This window comes from Engraulis encrasicolus, chromosome 18, assembly GCF_034702125.1.
Source record: "Engraulis encrasicolus isolate BLACKSEA-1 chromosome 18, IST_EnEncr_1.0, whole genome shotgun sequence".
NCBI lineage: Eukaryota > Metazoa > Chordata > Actinopteri > Clupeiformes > Engraulidae > Engraulis > Engraulis encrasicolus.
Window position 1 is genome coordinate 41,584,371 of NC_085874.1, and position 15,000 is coordinate 41,599,370.

Consider the following 15,000-nt stretch of genomic DNA (forward strand, 5'->3'; position numbering starts at 1 on the left):
TGTATGTATGTGTCAGCATTAATTTATTAATTTAGACAAATATGTGTTATATATTACATAATGTCTTCATTTTTTAGGTCAATTTCGCATACCGTCAGCCACGTTGAGGGGGGGCCTGAGGCACCCTGGTTGAGAAAAACTGATCTAAGGTGTGTATAAGATGTTACCTGAGCGCCCAATCTCGGTGTGACTATCTATGACTTATGATAGGCCCAGCCACTATGAACCTTACGCATCTAGGAATCCTGGTCCTAACCTACGTTGACCTTATGACTCTACAATCTCTGTCTATCTCTTCTTCCTCTGCCTTCCTGCTATTTCTGCCTCTCCTCTATACCTCTCCTTTTAAGTCCATCTCTAACAATGATGTTTTTTCCCATTTGTTAAGCACTTTGAGTTACATGCCTTGTATGACACAGTGCTATACAAATACAATTATTATTATTATTATTATTATTTAAATGTTAAATGTTCATTTGTCCTGTATTTATTATTGACCACTTATTGTTGTTACCTGTCCTGTCTTGCACATAATGTCAGTCTATAAAATGTCCTGTCTTGTATATATGGGTAGATGACGTGACGTGTAAATTTTGCTGTCGCAGGCTCTTAAAATTAAGTAAATTCATGCTTTCAAAATTGTCAATGCTTTAAATGATTAAACTAATGTCGTTGTTGTGAAAAAGTAATGTGTAATAAATCCAGAGCTTAAATAAGTATACTTAATTTTGAGTCAAATGTCACATTTGTCCTATGGTGTGACTGAGGCAAGCCTGGTTCTCCATATTAAAACATTTTTAAATAAATAATCAAAGCTCAGTCATTTGTCTAAACAACCCTGGCATGTTTTTCAAGGTGTCTATTTTAGCAAGTGGCAATGCTTAATTTTTTTCCTGTTTTTCTGAGACCGTATGGACTTGTGAAACTTTGTCGCAGAAAATAATGTCCTGTGGTGTGATCATTTTTTTGGTTAATTCTGTGGATAATTATCTATTGTTGAAGCTCCAGCGGTACATAAATTGTGAATTTAGACCCTTAAGAAGCCAATGGCAAGGGTGGATTTTAGATTTTTCTCTCAGAGTTCTTCAGTCAATCAATTATGTTTTGCTACCACAAGATGTATTAGTTTTGTAGTCCTTTGGTGTGACAGCCATAAAATACATTTTGACAATAGTGTATATTTTTCATATTTTTTTCTTATGTAGATGTATGAAAATGCATCTTACTAAAGGTGAAATTGTATTTCAGTTGGCAACAACATGGCTTTTAATTAACTCAAAAGCTCAAAAGTCCTATGGTGTGATGGTAAAAGTCCTATGGTGTGATGGTAAAAGTCCTATGGTGTGACACTTTGGAGTATCACACCAAAGGACAAACAGGTCACACCAAGGGACTAGATATTTGAGAAATAGCTTTTAAAACAACTGGTAGTAAATATTTTTTTGTTTTGTTGTTTGACTAGATAAATATTGTGTATTCAAATTACTTATTCCTTTATTGGCCTTTGGAATTTATACTTTGATGCATTGTTGATGAATATTTGCTGTTGATTTTAGATACTGTCAAATGATATAAAATGTCATTAATGGTGCTTTGAAACCATAAAATATAACGGTAACAGTGAAGGAAAGATCAGTGAGAGAGTATATAGAGGAGTATAGATGAATAAAGTATGCTGTGGAGAGCTCAATATACAGCATAAATGTGCTGTCCAGCTTGAGATACCAAACAGGCACTGGCCACTACACACTACAGGTTCAATGGTGTGACAGTCATAGCATACCTACAAAAGTGTGATGATCATGCCAAGGTCACCCTTCAGTATGAGTCTTATGAGCTCTGCAGGTTACATTCAATGACCGCATGGCTGTCATTAAGAGTTACGATAGGCTGATAATCGACGATTCAAAGACTTATAAGTGTAAAGTGTAGGTCCATATTGACTACAACATTATATTATGATCAAAAGACAAAATAATCATGTTGATATATTTGTTTCTGGCTCAGTTTTGCATTTCTGTCCTTTAGCGTGACATGAATGTCCTACGGTGTGACATGTTTTAAACGCTCAAATATTTGTTTGAGCTAAACAATATGTTTGATAAACACTGAATATTGCATTAGGGAAGAACAAATTATCGTCCCTGAAAAGTTAGTATAAATTCGGACAATTTTGAACATTTAAAAGAAAGATATCCCTGTTTTTCCTCGAAGGTTTCTAATAATCTCACTTCTAAATGGTAATTTCTCATTAAATTAAGACTTTAAAAAATTGCAATAAATATGAAGAGTGTAACAATGTTCATAAAACTCCATCAAGCCATTTCTACATTACTTAATATATTTATTTCTTAACGTCACACCAAAGGACATATTTTCAGCAAATTGCTTTATCAACGTAAATAAATAATCAATTAATAGACCAACATTGTGACCACTTGGATTTTTTGAAAGATTAATTGCTGCACTACGTAGACATATACTTTTTTCTCTCATAAACAATGTTTTGTGAAAAAAATGTTTTTTGCTGCCTATCCGTCATCTACCCATATGTCGATGTGCATGGTATAGAGAGAAAACGTAATTTCATTTTCCTTACATGACTTGTGCATATGAAGAAACTGACAATAAAAGCTGACTTGACTTGACTTGTACACATGGGCCATCCTGTACAGTTTGCACATAGTGTAGTGTGTTGTTCACTGGGGGTCGAGCTACAGTATGAGATGTTTGCCATGGGGGTTAGCTATCATCTAAGGCAGTGGTTCTCAAACTTTTTGTGTGAAGTACCACCCGAGACAATATTGAGCTCTCCGAGTACCTTGACAAAAAACATTAGAATATCGCAGCAAAGGCCTTCCATATTCACTTTTGCCAGTCAATACAGGAGAGGTTCATAACGGCATCAACAGCAAAGTGCAAGTTTGTTTTTAAATTACTTGCTTGCCTAGCATTATTCTACATTATGTTTTCACATATCTGTCCAATATTACAAAATGTGAGACCAAAGACACATTTTGGACTGCAACAACTTGATCAGCCTTGAAATCAATGCACAAAAAATGAATTCTTCAAAGTACCACCAGAGATGTCTCAAGTACCACCAGTGGTACACGTACCACAGTTTGAGCATCACTGATCTAAGGTGTGTATACATTTTTGGGGCACCCTGCAGTGGCGTTGAACAGGGGGGGAAAACCCTGACTCTTTCTTAGGGCCCAGCCCACCTGGGGGGCCCCCTGGGGGCCTTCCTATGGAAAATGTTCCATGGAAAATGTTCTTGGGGGGCCCATGAAAGAGGTTGTTCCTGGGGCCCCAAATTTGGTGGTACGCCCCTGGCACCCTGTGCAGTTTGCAGACAGTGTAGTGTGTTGTTCTGTTCACTGGGGGGTTGGCTACAGTACAGTATGTGGGCTCTCAGATAAGACTGATGGTGAAATGTCAGCAAAACAAGGAGTGTGTGAAGTGAACAATGAAGCCGTGTGTGCGTACTGCAGGCAGGGGGAAGGAAATGACCGTGAACGAACGAACGGGCACACTCGCCAAAAATGTGAAAGCCCTGATGAGAAGCATTTACACGCACGCACGCTCGCACGCACGCACGCTCGCACGCATGCACACGTGCACACGCGCGCACACACACACACACTTATTGTGATAGTTATTATCGCTATCGTGAACCTGTGTAGTGTTATCAAAGCAGGGATGTACCATATTTTGGCCCATATGCGCAGGTAGACCATAAAAGCCATTAAAAAAAAAAAAATCAGAACCCAACAATTCCACACTCTTCTTTTTTTGACTTTATTTATGATCGGACAGTGAAGGTGGTGACGGGAAGCGAGTGGGGAGAGAGAGACGGGGAAGGACCCAGGCTAGGAATCAAACCCAGGTCGGCCGCGTAGTAGCTGAGTGCCCTACCATATCAGCCAGGGCATGGCCAATTCCACACTCTTCTTGCACCTCTTCTCTTCTGCTTCGCTGCCTCGTGCTAGGCACTGTCCTTCCAGGTCACAGGTTCACATAGTGGATGCATTCCAATATGTGGACTCCCGTCCTCCCTTGCTCACTTGCCTCCTCATGGCCTCGTGATGATGTCATCGACACAACAGAAAGTATTTAAATATTCCGCAAAAGCTCAATTAGAATGTCATGATCTCATTTGCACACACCATGGGCTGATGAATGAAGAATACAGTACTCCCTCAAATGTTGTTGTGGTTAGGCTGACAGCAGAGAAACTTTTTTGTTTTCTCCACAGAGGCGGGGTGTCAGCAAAATGCGAGGCCACAAGCACAGATCGAGGATGGTAGTCCACATATTGGAATCCACCCCGTGCCTGGCTTGTTTGATACAAACACTAGCTATCATATGCATATGTTCATGCTAGAGCACAGTTACGTTGCGTTACATTAATACATTACATGAAGAGCTGGCCCAGTCACTGGGGAACCTCTTTGTGCGTGTGTGTGATTGCCTAATACACTTACCTGTACTTTACTGTGACATTGTGAGAAATTTCCACCCCTATCATACTCTGTACACTGCCTACTTCTACATACTATACTATATCATAGATGTATCCGTCAACACTTGTTCCATGTCATGTCTACCTTAACCCATTAATGCCTAAGGCACCTGCAAAAAAGGGTGCTGAATGCCTGAGCCCTTTTTAGGAAAAGCAGCCCTCAGCCTATAAAAACCTAAATATCTCAGCTTCTGAAGCACATCAAAATATGCACATTTAAATGCAAGTTGCATTTAAATGCTAAGACCCTCATCTTTCATGAGAATGTGTTCACTTATCTCAAACAAACAGAGATGTGTAATAAAGTTGTCTCAAATCTCAGGAGCCTGAATGTTGCGTAATGCAGCTCCAGGCGCCAGGGCCAATGTTGCGCAACACAACATCAGGCATCAATGGGTTAACTGACAGAGTATGTTTTCTGCATTGGTCTATCCCAACTCACAGAATGTCTTTTTGCACATTACCTTTTTACATTTTCTATCTTTACTCTTTTTATTTTCCCCTCCCTGACTATTCCTGTGTTATTTGTGTCTTGAAATGTCCATGTGGGCATTTGTGTATTTATGCAAGCTACTGGATACCTGAATTTCCCCCTGGGGATCAATAAAGTTACTCTACTCTACTATTGCATTGGACTGACGCTTTTATATGTCTTCTTCCTTTTTCTCCCTGTGCACTCAAGAGCACTGAATGACAATTATGTATGATAATGTGCTATACAAACACTATTGGTTTATTGGTCCAGTTATTACAGGTCATTTTACAACATGGGGAAATGAAAGGTTACGTGTCTTGCTGAAATACTTTTAGTAGCTTCTTTCCGGAATTCATGCTACCCCTCATAGAAGACAATTTTTCACAAATACATACTTACCACCACTAGCATAAAGGGAGATCTTCTCCAAGTCTGCCATTTAGAATGTCCAGAAATAGACATTTTTAGTTGTAAAACTTACTGTACTTTGGTCATACTAATAAATATTAGTTTATAACTTGGTAATTATCCATGAATACAGTATATCAAATTTGGCAATAGGCAGCACTGTTTCAATGAGCTGCATACAGTGGTTGCAACGCCGACTCTGGCCACCATCCTACACAGTGCACCTTTTAAGGGCACTTCAGTCATTGATGAATGAGTAGGCAGCAAAATCGAATTCCTTCCTGCATCCCACTGATAGACAGCCACCCAACTGCTTGGCCACCGCAGACATGCTCCAATCCAGCGCTGTAGTCCACTTTTGTTTTGAAGTGGGTATACTGTATATTCGAGCATTTTTTGAAGTGGGTATACTATATATATTTATGCTATTCTAAATAATGCAAAAATCAATTTTAAGTGGGTATACTGAAGCCCTTAAAATGTAGAAGTGGGTATACTCCGTATACCTGCGTTCTACGTAGACTACACCACTGCTCCAATCTAAAGAGATTCCAATCGCTTGGCCATAGGCATACTTGTCTGTGCAGTAGCACTTGCTGAAAGACAATGAAAGACAATGCACTCCATACAGGGTTGCCATATGAGACTCATTTCCAGCCCAAACTATACCTAAAAAACGACTGAAGGCACTGAATCCCGCCAACTACATTCTATTGATTTCTATGGCAGTAAATTTGCAGAAAAAAACACCCAATCTGGCAACCGTGACCCATAGTGAATAGATAAATGGCAAATGTATGTTTGCTACTACAGTACAAGCCAGCTACACTAGTACACCTTTGCCATTTTAGTGCGGAGTGTTAAAATAAATGTTGCAGGAAACATTGCACTGGAAACTTGATTTCTATTTTCCGTCTAGTGCATTTGTAGTGCACGACAGGCCTACAGAAAAGGCTTGAATAGATTTCCTTGAGTGGGTGCAGAGAGTGGAAGAAAAAGACACGTTGAGACCTGACCTCTAACCATGACCCAACACCCACCCACATCACACTAGCACTGCATGGGGGCTGCAGAAAACACACAGACATGCACAGGGCCGGATTAAGATGGCCTGGGGCTCCTAGGCTACAGGTTGCTGTGGGGCCCCCTAGAAAGTAAATTTCGAGACAAATGTACATAGACAGTATCATAATTATGAGCTAGGAATTAAGGATAACATGTCTATGAACTCTAATCAACATGACAGATTAATTTTTCAATATTGCATCTTATCATAATTTTGCATTTTTTTTCCACTTTTGGCTAATCAGGGGCCCCCTGGCAGGTGGGGGCCCCTAGGCTGCAGTCATATCTAGCCTGTGCATTAATCCGGCCTTGAACATGAATCACATCACACACAGCTACAGAAAGGAGTGCAACTAACCATTTGCAGAGAGAGGACACAGTGGAAAACAACACAACAACAAGAGCAACAACAGACACAACAAAAACTCAAAGATATTTAAAAAGATAAATAAATACTGAGCTCTTTTAAAATATGATTTTATTTCCTCTGCACAGATCAACATTTCAGCATTATGACAAAGAAGGGAAACAAACAAAAACACCCTGCAGCACACACACCCCTCCCTCCCAAAGTTGCCAAGCATCTCCTCTCTGTTGCACACAATGCATGGGGTGCATTTCTGGAAGGCGTAGTTGTTAGCAGTTAGCAACTTTGGTAGTTGCCAATGGGAAATTGCATTGCAAACAACAAAGTAGCTAACATAGTTACCGACTACACTTTCCAGAAACGCACCCCAGTACACTTCCCCTGGTGACACACACTCACATCCACCAAATTATCCTAGAGTTAAAACGGGCGCCACCATTTTCATTTCTCCCCGATTCTTCTGATGGAGTCACGTTGTTGAGGTTCTGGCCTCTTTTTTTTTTCAAGCAAATGAAGGCTGCGAAGGAAGGACAGCACTCTTCAGATTTTTTTTCTATGTTTAATCACCCACATGGGCGAATAAACAAAGAAACAAAAAAAAATCTGAAGAGCGCTGTCCTTTGCTTCCTTCATTCATTCATTTACGTATGGTTTATGTGGAATTCAGCACCCAGTTAAGATCTGAGGGAATCATTAGCTGATAGTGGGTGCGCTCCAATATGCGACCTTGCTTCCTCCACTTGTGCTTGTGGCCCCGCCTCCGTGGAGAAAACAATAACGTTTCCCAGCTGTCAGCCTAGCCACAGCAACTTTTGGGGGACTGTTTTTCATTCACCATCCCAATTGCAAATGAGAAAAAGACTTTACAATTCAGCTTTTGCGAGATATTGAAATATAATGATGTTGTCAATGATGTCATCATGACATATTACTTCCTGCTACGAGGCCACAGGCACAAGTGGAGGAAGCAAGGTCGCATATTGGAACGCACCCAGTGTGAGCGTGTCTCCACCACTCGTTTTCAAGCGAGCGTTGGCACTCTCATTGGATTTCCAGTTGTGCAGTGGGGCCTACAGACTCCAATGGCGACCAATAGCGGGAACTAGCAGGCCGAACATTCTGAGAGAGCAGGAAATGATATGAAATGGGCGGGACTGTGATGAGATGGATAAGCTGGTAAGGGATTCCAAAGTCTAGATGAGGGATTCTGGGTAACACGCAAGTTTCAGGTTCACATGTCCGCCACTTATACAGTACGTACATGCCAAATGAATGTCTCTGTAAGTCACTTGGAAGACATGTATCAAGCGAAAATCAATCCTTTGTTGTGTATTCACAAATGTCTTGTTCATTGCTCATAAAGCCTTTATATACAGTATGTGTGTGTGTGTGTGTGTGTGTGTATATATATATATATATATAAAATCATAACAATCATAACAAGGACTTAGTAGCCCCTTGATTTGCTTGACACGCTCATGAATAACTTACGCAGACCATAATTAGCAATGCATTATTGGCTTATATTTGAACTCCACTTTAAGTGTTACTGGGATATTTTATAATTGGGCTGTGTGGTGGGGTGGGGTGGGGTGGGGCCAGCTGGAGTCAGAAAGACACAGGGTGCGTTCCAATATGCGACCTTGCATCCTCCACTTGTGCTTGTGGCCTCACGTTTTGCTGACGCCCCTGCCTCCGTGGAGGAAACAATTAAGATTCCCTGCTGTCAGCCTAGCCACAACAATTTGTCAATCACCATCCAGTTTGCAAATGAGAAAATGACTTCACAATTGAGCTTCTGCAAGATATTGAAATACAATGCTGTTGTCAGTGATGTCATCACGACATATTACATCCTGGTACAAGGTCACAAGCACAAGTGGAGGACGCAAGGTTGCATATTGGAATGCACCCACAGTGTTTCGGAGGCCCACTCTCATGATGCCTGTTTGATTGGCATGATTGATCGATTATTCATGAGAGTAAGAGTAAGCACATCCCACCTCGCTGAGGCCAGGTGCAGAGCCAAGGCGTATCCGACAGTAGAGAGAGTAGACGTCTCACTCTGCACACTGTAGCTCCGCTTTGAAGGTTTATTCATACGTCTTGACCCAATAGAATCATGAAGACCCTGTTGGGTCGAAACGTTGTGTGACCTGAATAAACCTTCAAAGCGGAGCTACAGTGTGCAGACTTATACGGTCTTCTTCTACACAATTGATTGATGGACATGAATGTACGTTACATAGAAAAGCTATTATGGTTTCCAGCACCATGCAATCCAGTACTCCTGTGACATCACCTAACAACTCCCACCCCTCCCCACAACATAAACAGTCCCTCCCCAAACCCAAACCCCGTACCCGGCATTTACACGCAAAAAACAACAACATGCATCTTCAAAATAAGAATACACTATCATGGCAGGGACAGGATACGAAAAGCGTTTTTTTGGGGGGATGCATTGTGGTACAGTATCATGACCTTCACTCCCCATGGCTGTACACCGCGGTTGCCACGGTTGCAAGTTGGCACAGGAGGGAGGTATGGGCGCTATTCTGTGGCACGCACAATGGAACAGGAAGTGAGGTCATGTTTTTTTGGGGGGGTTGGGGGGCATTTAAAGGAGAACTCCACTTTTTTTAACATTAAGGCCATTTTCTGAGTGGGCAGAGTTGCAGGTGCCCATAGACGGCCATTCTAAAGCTGGTTGAGATAAAAATCCAAATCAGCCAAATAACAGAGACTGCAGCAAACATGAAATAAACGGTGAGGGGGACTCTAAAACATTGCAGACCACTCAGAAAATGGCCTTAATGTTCAAAAAAGTGGAGTTCCCCTTTAAGTGTGGCACACTGTAGAGCAGCTTATGGGAGGGGGTGGGGGGTGGGGGTATCAATCAGAAGATACAATGCAGTATGGCTGAAAGACTACACTACGAACACAAAGAAATCTCAAAATCAACATATCATTTTGGCACAATTATATCATTACTTTTTTTGTTACAGCAGGTATTATTTTTTTACCGTTTTCAAACAATGTATATTATTTAAAAACAAAACCCACCCACACTTAGGTCTTAGAGACTTTGCAAGCTGAACACAGCTTCACGAGAGTGGTTTTACAGTCCGGCGGTCCACACACACACGCACTTGCACACACACAGAGAAAGACAATTAGAGAAGTAGTCACATTCAAATGTATCTTTCTCACTCTCACTCACTCACACTCTCTCTCTCTCTCTCTCTCTCTCTCTCTCTCTCTCTCTCTCAGACACAGACACGCACGCTCACGCTCACGCACACGCACACTCACACACGCACGCACACGCACGCACACACACACACTGACACACACAGCAGGCCAGATGAAATTGTGCATGTAGCAGATGCTCACATAAAGAACAAAAAACAACAACCAAGCAGTGCTTTATCATAAATGGGAAAATTAAAACCATCCAGAAGAACATAGTACCTACTGTACATAAATCACTCAGCAAAAAATAATCTACGACTTATAATATACACAACAAAACTCTTGTGACCCAGAGAGATACGGCATCGATTCAGTCAGTCTTGAAATCTCAGTCCAAGTAGCTGGTTTAGAGAGTCCTTTCAACGAGGTTTCTCAGAGCGACCTGGCAAGCACTTAGTAGTAGAGTAGTAGTGGAGTAGCATCGCTTGGCCATGAGCATAGCATTTAGCTACGACACAGAATACAATAGAGTACAAAAGAATGGGACAGAATATTGATGTTGCATTCCGGTACATTCCATTCCATCTGTTGTATTCCTTTTCATTTGGTTCTATCCATCTCCATGAGAGTATGATACAGTAAGAGGCACACCATACAACAGAATACTGAGTTTCCATTCAGCTGTTTTTTAGTCTATTCTTTCGTTTGGTTCTTTATCATAACAGCACAGCTACGGGATTAGCTGTCCGTCCACTACACACTACAGTATATTAAGTAAAGCACTTTGGGTCAATTGCTGCTGTTCTTTTGAATGTGCTGTACAAATAACTGTGAGTAGACCTGTCCATGTGCCTGCTACTGTAAAAGAACTATTCCATCTCAAACATAAGTTACCTCATCTACTGAAATCACTAAACGAGACCCTTGGACTAACTCCTCCCCTTCGTCTCTCTCTCTAACATAGGCGTTTATACTAATGTGCCAAACTATGACAAATAAATACGCATTCATCCACAAAAATAAATAAACAAACACACACCATAAGATAAGCACACCTTAATGGTTGAGTCTCGTCTGCATCTGCGTCACAGGGCAGACATGTACAGCATAATAAATAAGCTCTATACACAAGCACCACGCACTTCTCATCTCACAATGCCCGTTAACAAGACCACACCCACTGTACATCAATCAACCAATCACGTGCCTTCCATGTCCACACTCTTAATGCTATACGCATTCGTGTTTGGTATGCATTCGTCCATTGACCAACTTTCGTTTTCTCTCCTTTCCATCTTTCTCTCACTTTCTTCACACACTTTTCTCTTTGCTTTTCTTGTCTCTTCCATCTTGTGTATCCTCAGTTCCTCAGAAGGCGGGTCATTAGCACCTGTCAATCATTCAGAGGGGGGGTGGGGACATGCTGCTGATCTATCTTTGGGTTGGCTATCTCGCCCTGTCAATCTTCAATTTGTCCCATTCTAACTTTACACCCACCCCAAAGCTAAATCCACAAGCAAAAAAAAAAAAAGACAAATTGAATACAAAAAAACCCCAAAGAAACAAACAACATCACTGATTGATCAAACATCAAACATCAGTCAAACACAGACTTGGGCAGGACTATCTTCGCAAAAGAGACAGACCAATACACAGACAAGCAGACAGACCAATAGACAAACAGACAGACAGACAGACCAGTGGACCAGTAGACAGACAGACAGACAGACAGAGAGACAGACAGATAGACCAGTAGAAAGACAGACAGGCTGCTGTGATCCCTGCGGCATCACAGACGCTGACGGTGTTGACGACTGCAGCAATCCTGACATCACAACTGTATTCGTTTTCTTCCTGTTTGCTTCTTTGTTTGTTTTGTTTGTTTGTTTGTTTATCTCTGCTCATTCAAGTTTCTCACTGAGAGTTCCGAGGGTGCTGAACCGTTCCTGTTTGTGTCCGGCTGCTATGGCCACAGTAGAAGCTTGGTAGCCGTGCGTCTCGTTGAGGGGGGTTACAGATGAGGGTGGTGGTGGTGGTGGTGGTGGGAGTGGTGGGTCAGGACGGTGGAGAACCTTACAAGGAGACCATGTGCCTGTGGCTCGTTGCCTTTCCTGCCAAAGAACAAGGACACGGCAAGGTGAGGCAGGTCAGCCAAATTCTTATCGATTTCCACTTGACGCCGGCGTCATACGCATGACATAACAGTGTCATAATATAATAATAGTGTCAAAACTGTGTCGTGACAAAAGTCATGAGCGAGTCAGAAACATAATGTCAATGTCATAAACATTTTGTGGTCATGAGAAGTTAGTAGAGTAGAGTAACTTTATTGATCCCCAGGGGGAAATTCAGGCCAGGGGGAAATTCAAGTTGACACTGTTAGAGGCTGTCTTCACCATACACAAATGTCACTTAATGACACAAAACATACAATGTTATGACATTGACATAATGGTTATGACACATGTATGACTGTGTTACGACACTGTTATGACACTGTTATGTCCCACATATGATGTCAAGTTAAGCGCTACCCTCTTTTCAAATGTCACCAAATGTAACCAAAGGTCTGTCATGTTCAGTGATGGGTAACCTGGACTGATGAATCAGTTTGAATCCAGTTCCACAAATTCCAAATGACCAGGTGACTCTGCTTGGCTGAATGGCTGTTTAGCAGTCAATCAGAGCAATCAGCTACGGTAGTTGAATTGGACAGGTGATACCAAGTCATTTGGACTATGTGGCACGGGGGCTGCCCATCACTGATTGCATTATTATTGTGCCATAACACGTGCAAAGATACACACATACATACACAGTGTACGTGCACAGTGTACAACACACTATGTGCAAACTGGAAATATGTATACACACCTTAGATCATAGCGCTGGTGGTTTTTAAAATGCATGTCATTTTCAAAGTGTGATAGAACTCACAGACATGAAACTTTAAAGTGATGTCCGTAAATTCTGTTAAATGTTGAAAATTACACAACAGAAAAAAATACAGACTTTACATAGCTTTAAAGTGTGTATACCGGTATGTTTTTTGGGGGGATGCCCTGTATAAGGACACAACACAACAGTGATCTTACATCCATTCACGACCAGCACCACACAACACCAAGCTGTCCATTAGGGCCACCGCACGGCTCCGACAGCACTGCGGAGCACCTTCTCTTCCGACACAATTCCGACCCACAAACCCAATTTCACTCGAACATAGCACGTATAGTCAAAACCAAAATACAAAATAGAACTTGTCTCTTATCACTAGCCGATGTATCGGCGCTTGTATGCGGGGTTCTATTGAAAAACAATGGAATCGAACTTTTGCGGAGCAGTGCTCTGCACTTTGTCGCAGCCGGTGTGCGGAGGACCTTACAGAGTCAGGAAGTACTGTACGCCAAAGAGTTTTTAATCGCAGCTCTTACTTGATCAATCAATAAGCGATCACATGGATTAACCTGAAACAACAAGTCTCAAGTCAGGTCAAGTCATGCCAAGTCAAGTCAGCTTTTATTGTCAGTTTCTTCATATGCTGCACAGGTCATACAAGTAAATTGGAATGATGTTTCTCGTGTAGTTCCAACTTAAAGAAACTCCCGCACACTGACCATTTCGCTGTTCTTTCTTTAAAAACGACGTTTCGGTACTAGACCTTCATCAGGCAACCAAGGTCTAGTACCGAAACGTCGTTATTAAAGAAAGAACAGTGAAATGGTCAGTGTGCGGGAGTTTCTTTAAGTTGTTGCTGAGTGACCCATGGGCCATCTCCGACGCACCTGCCAGCTGAGGTGTGCGAAAAAAGTCGAAGTTCTCGTGTAGTTCCAGACATTATTTACACTATGGCAGTTCTTACGTTACGTTACACTACTGCCTTTGGGTTTACTTGGGGTTCATGCTGATGCAGCTAGGCAGGACAGGAGAGGAGAGGTGGGGCTGGTAAACGAAAACAATCTGTGGATGCGGACCTGACTGATGTGGCCAAATGATCAGCGCAGAGGCAAACGAAGAAAGCAACAGGGGTGGAGGGGGTAAGACGGAATTAATAAATAGGTAGTGTCTATGTGTGTGTGTGTGTGTGTGTGTGTGTGTGTGTGTGTGTGTGTGTGTGTGTGTGTGTGTGTGTGTGTGTGTGTGTAAGGGGGTGGGCATATTGTCAGGGGATATGCTTGAGTGTGTGTGTGTGTGTGTGTGTGTGTGTGTAAGGGGGGTAGGCATATTGTTCAGGGACATGCTTGAATGGTGGTGGTGGTGGTGGTTGGGCGCATGGTGGGATTAAGCAAATGCTACCAATGGTGTGGGTAATGAGGTTTCTCTACATCAGAGAAAGGGGGGGGCCATAAAGTTGGGCAGCTGCGGTGTCTGGGGACCCTGTTTGGGCGTCGCGCACGCCGCACGCACAGGAAGCAGTTAAAAAAACACCCATAAAGCCCCCGTGGCGGGGCCATGTGCGGCCCGGAGCGCCGCGTCCAATAAACATCTCCCTCGTTAATGCTAACGAGTCATTAAGCATTAACGAGGTCGAGAGCAGAGCGGAGCGGAGCGGACACGCGGCAGACATGTCCGGAGCTGGGAGACCAGGGGGAGACCAGGGGTCCATGGGCTAGTACTAGTAGACACACTGCAGGCCAGGGGTGGGCAATTATTTTGGCCCAAGGGCCACATTGGCTATAGAATATTGACTGAAGGGCCAGATGTGGCAGGCAACTTTCCCGTGTCAGTAATAAGAAATAGTGTACGCTGACATAACTTGTCAGCTATGACATTCCTGCACATTATAATGAAATGTATGTGGTAGCCTATGTACATGATTAATATTAAGGTGGCAAAACCCCTGTTTTAGGTAGCCATTTTAAGAATGTTGAGTGACCCCAATGAATTTGGATTTAAAAGTCGTCTTTCTTGTGAAGGCTCTGCGGGCCACATGAAATGGCTCAGCAGGCCGCATGTGGCACG

General features: G+C 42.4%; 1 protein-coding gene across 5 annotated transcripts in view; it reads right to left on the reverse strand.

The window, feature by feature from the left end:
- Nucleotides 1-10,255: 10,255 nt before the first annotated feature.
- dtnba (dystrobrevin, beta a) overlaps nucleotides 10,256-15,000 on the reverse strand; it is an 87,640-nt gene continuing 82,895 nt past the window's right edge. For all 5 annotated transcript variants that reach the window (XM_063223649.1, XM_063223648.1, XM_063223647.1 and 2 more), the window contains one exon: nucleotides 10,256-12,149. In XM_063223649.1, the coding sequence (XP_063079719.1) occupies nucleotides 12,112-12,149 (38 nt within the window). In that variant the 3' untranslated portion in view covers nucleotides 10,256-12,111. The remainder of the gene's footprint in view (nucleotides 12,150-15,000) is intronic.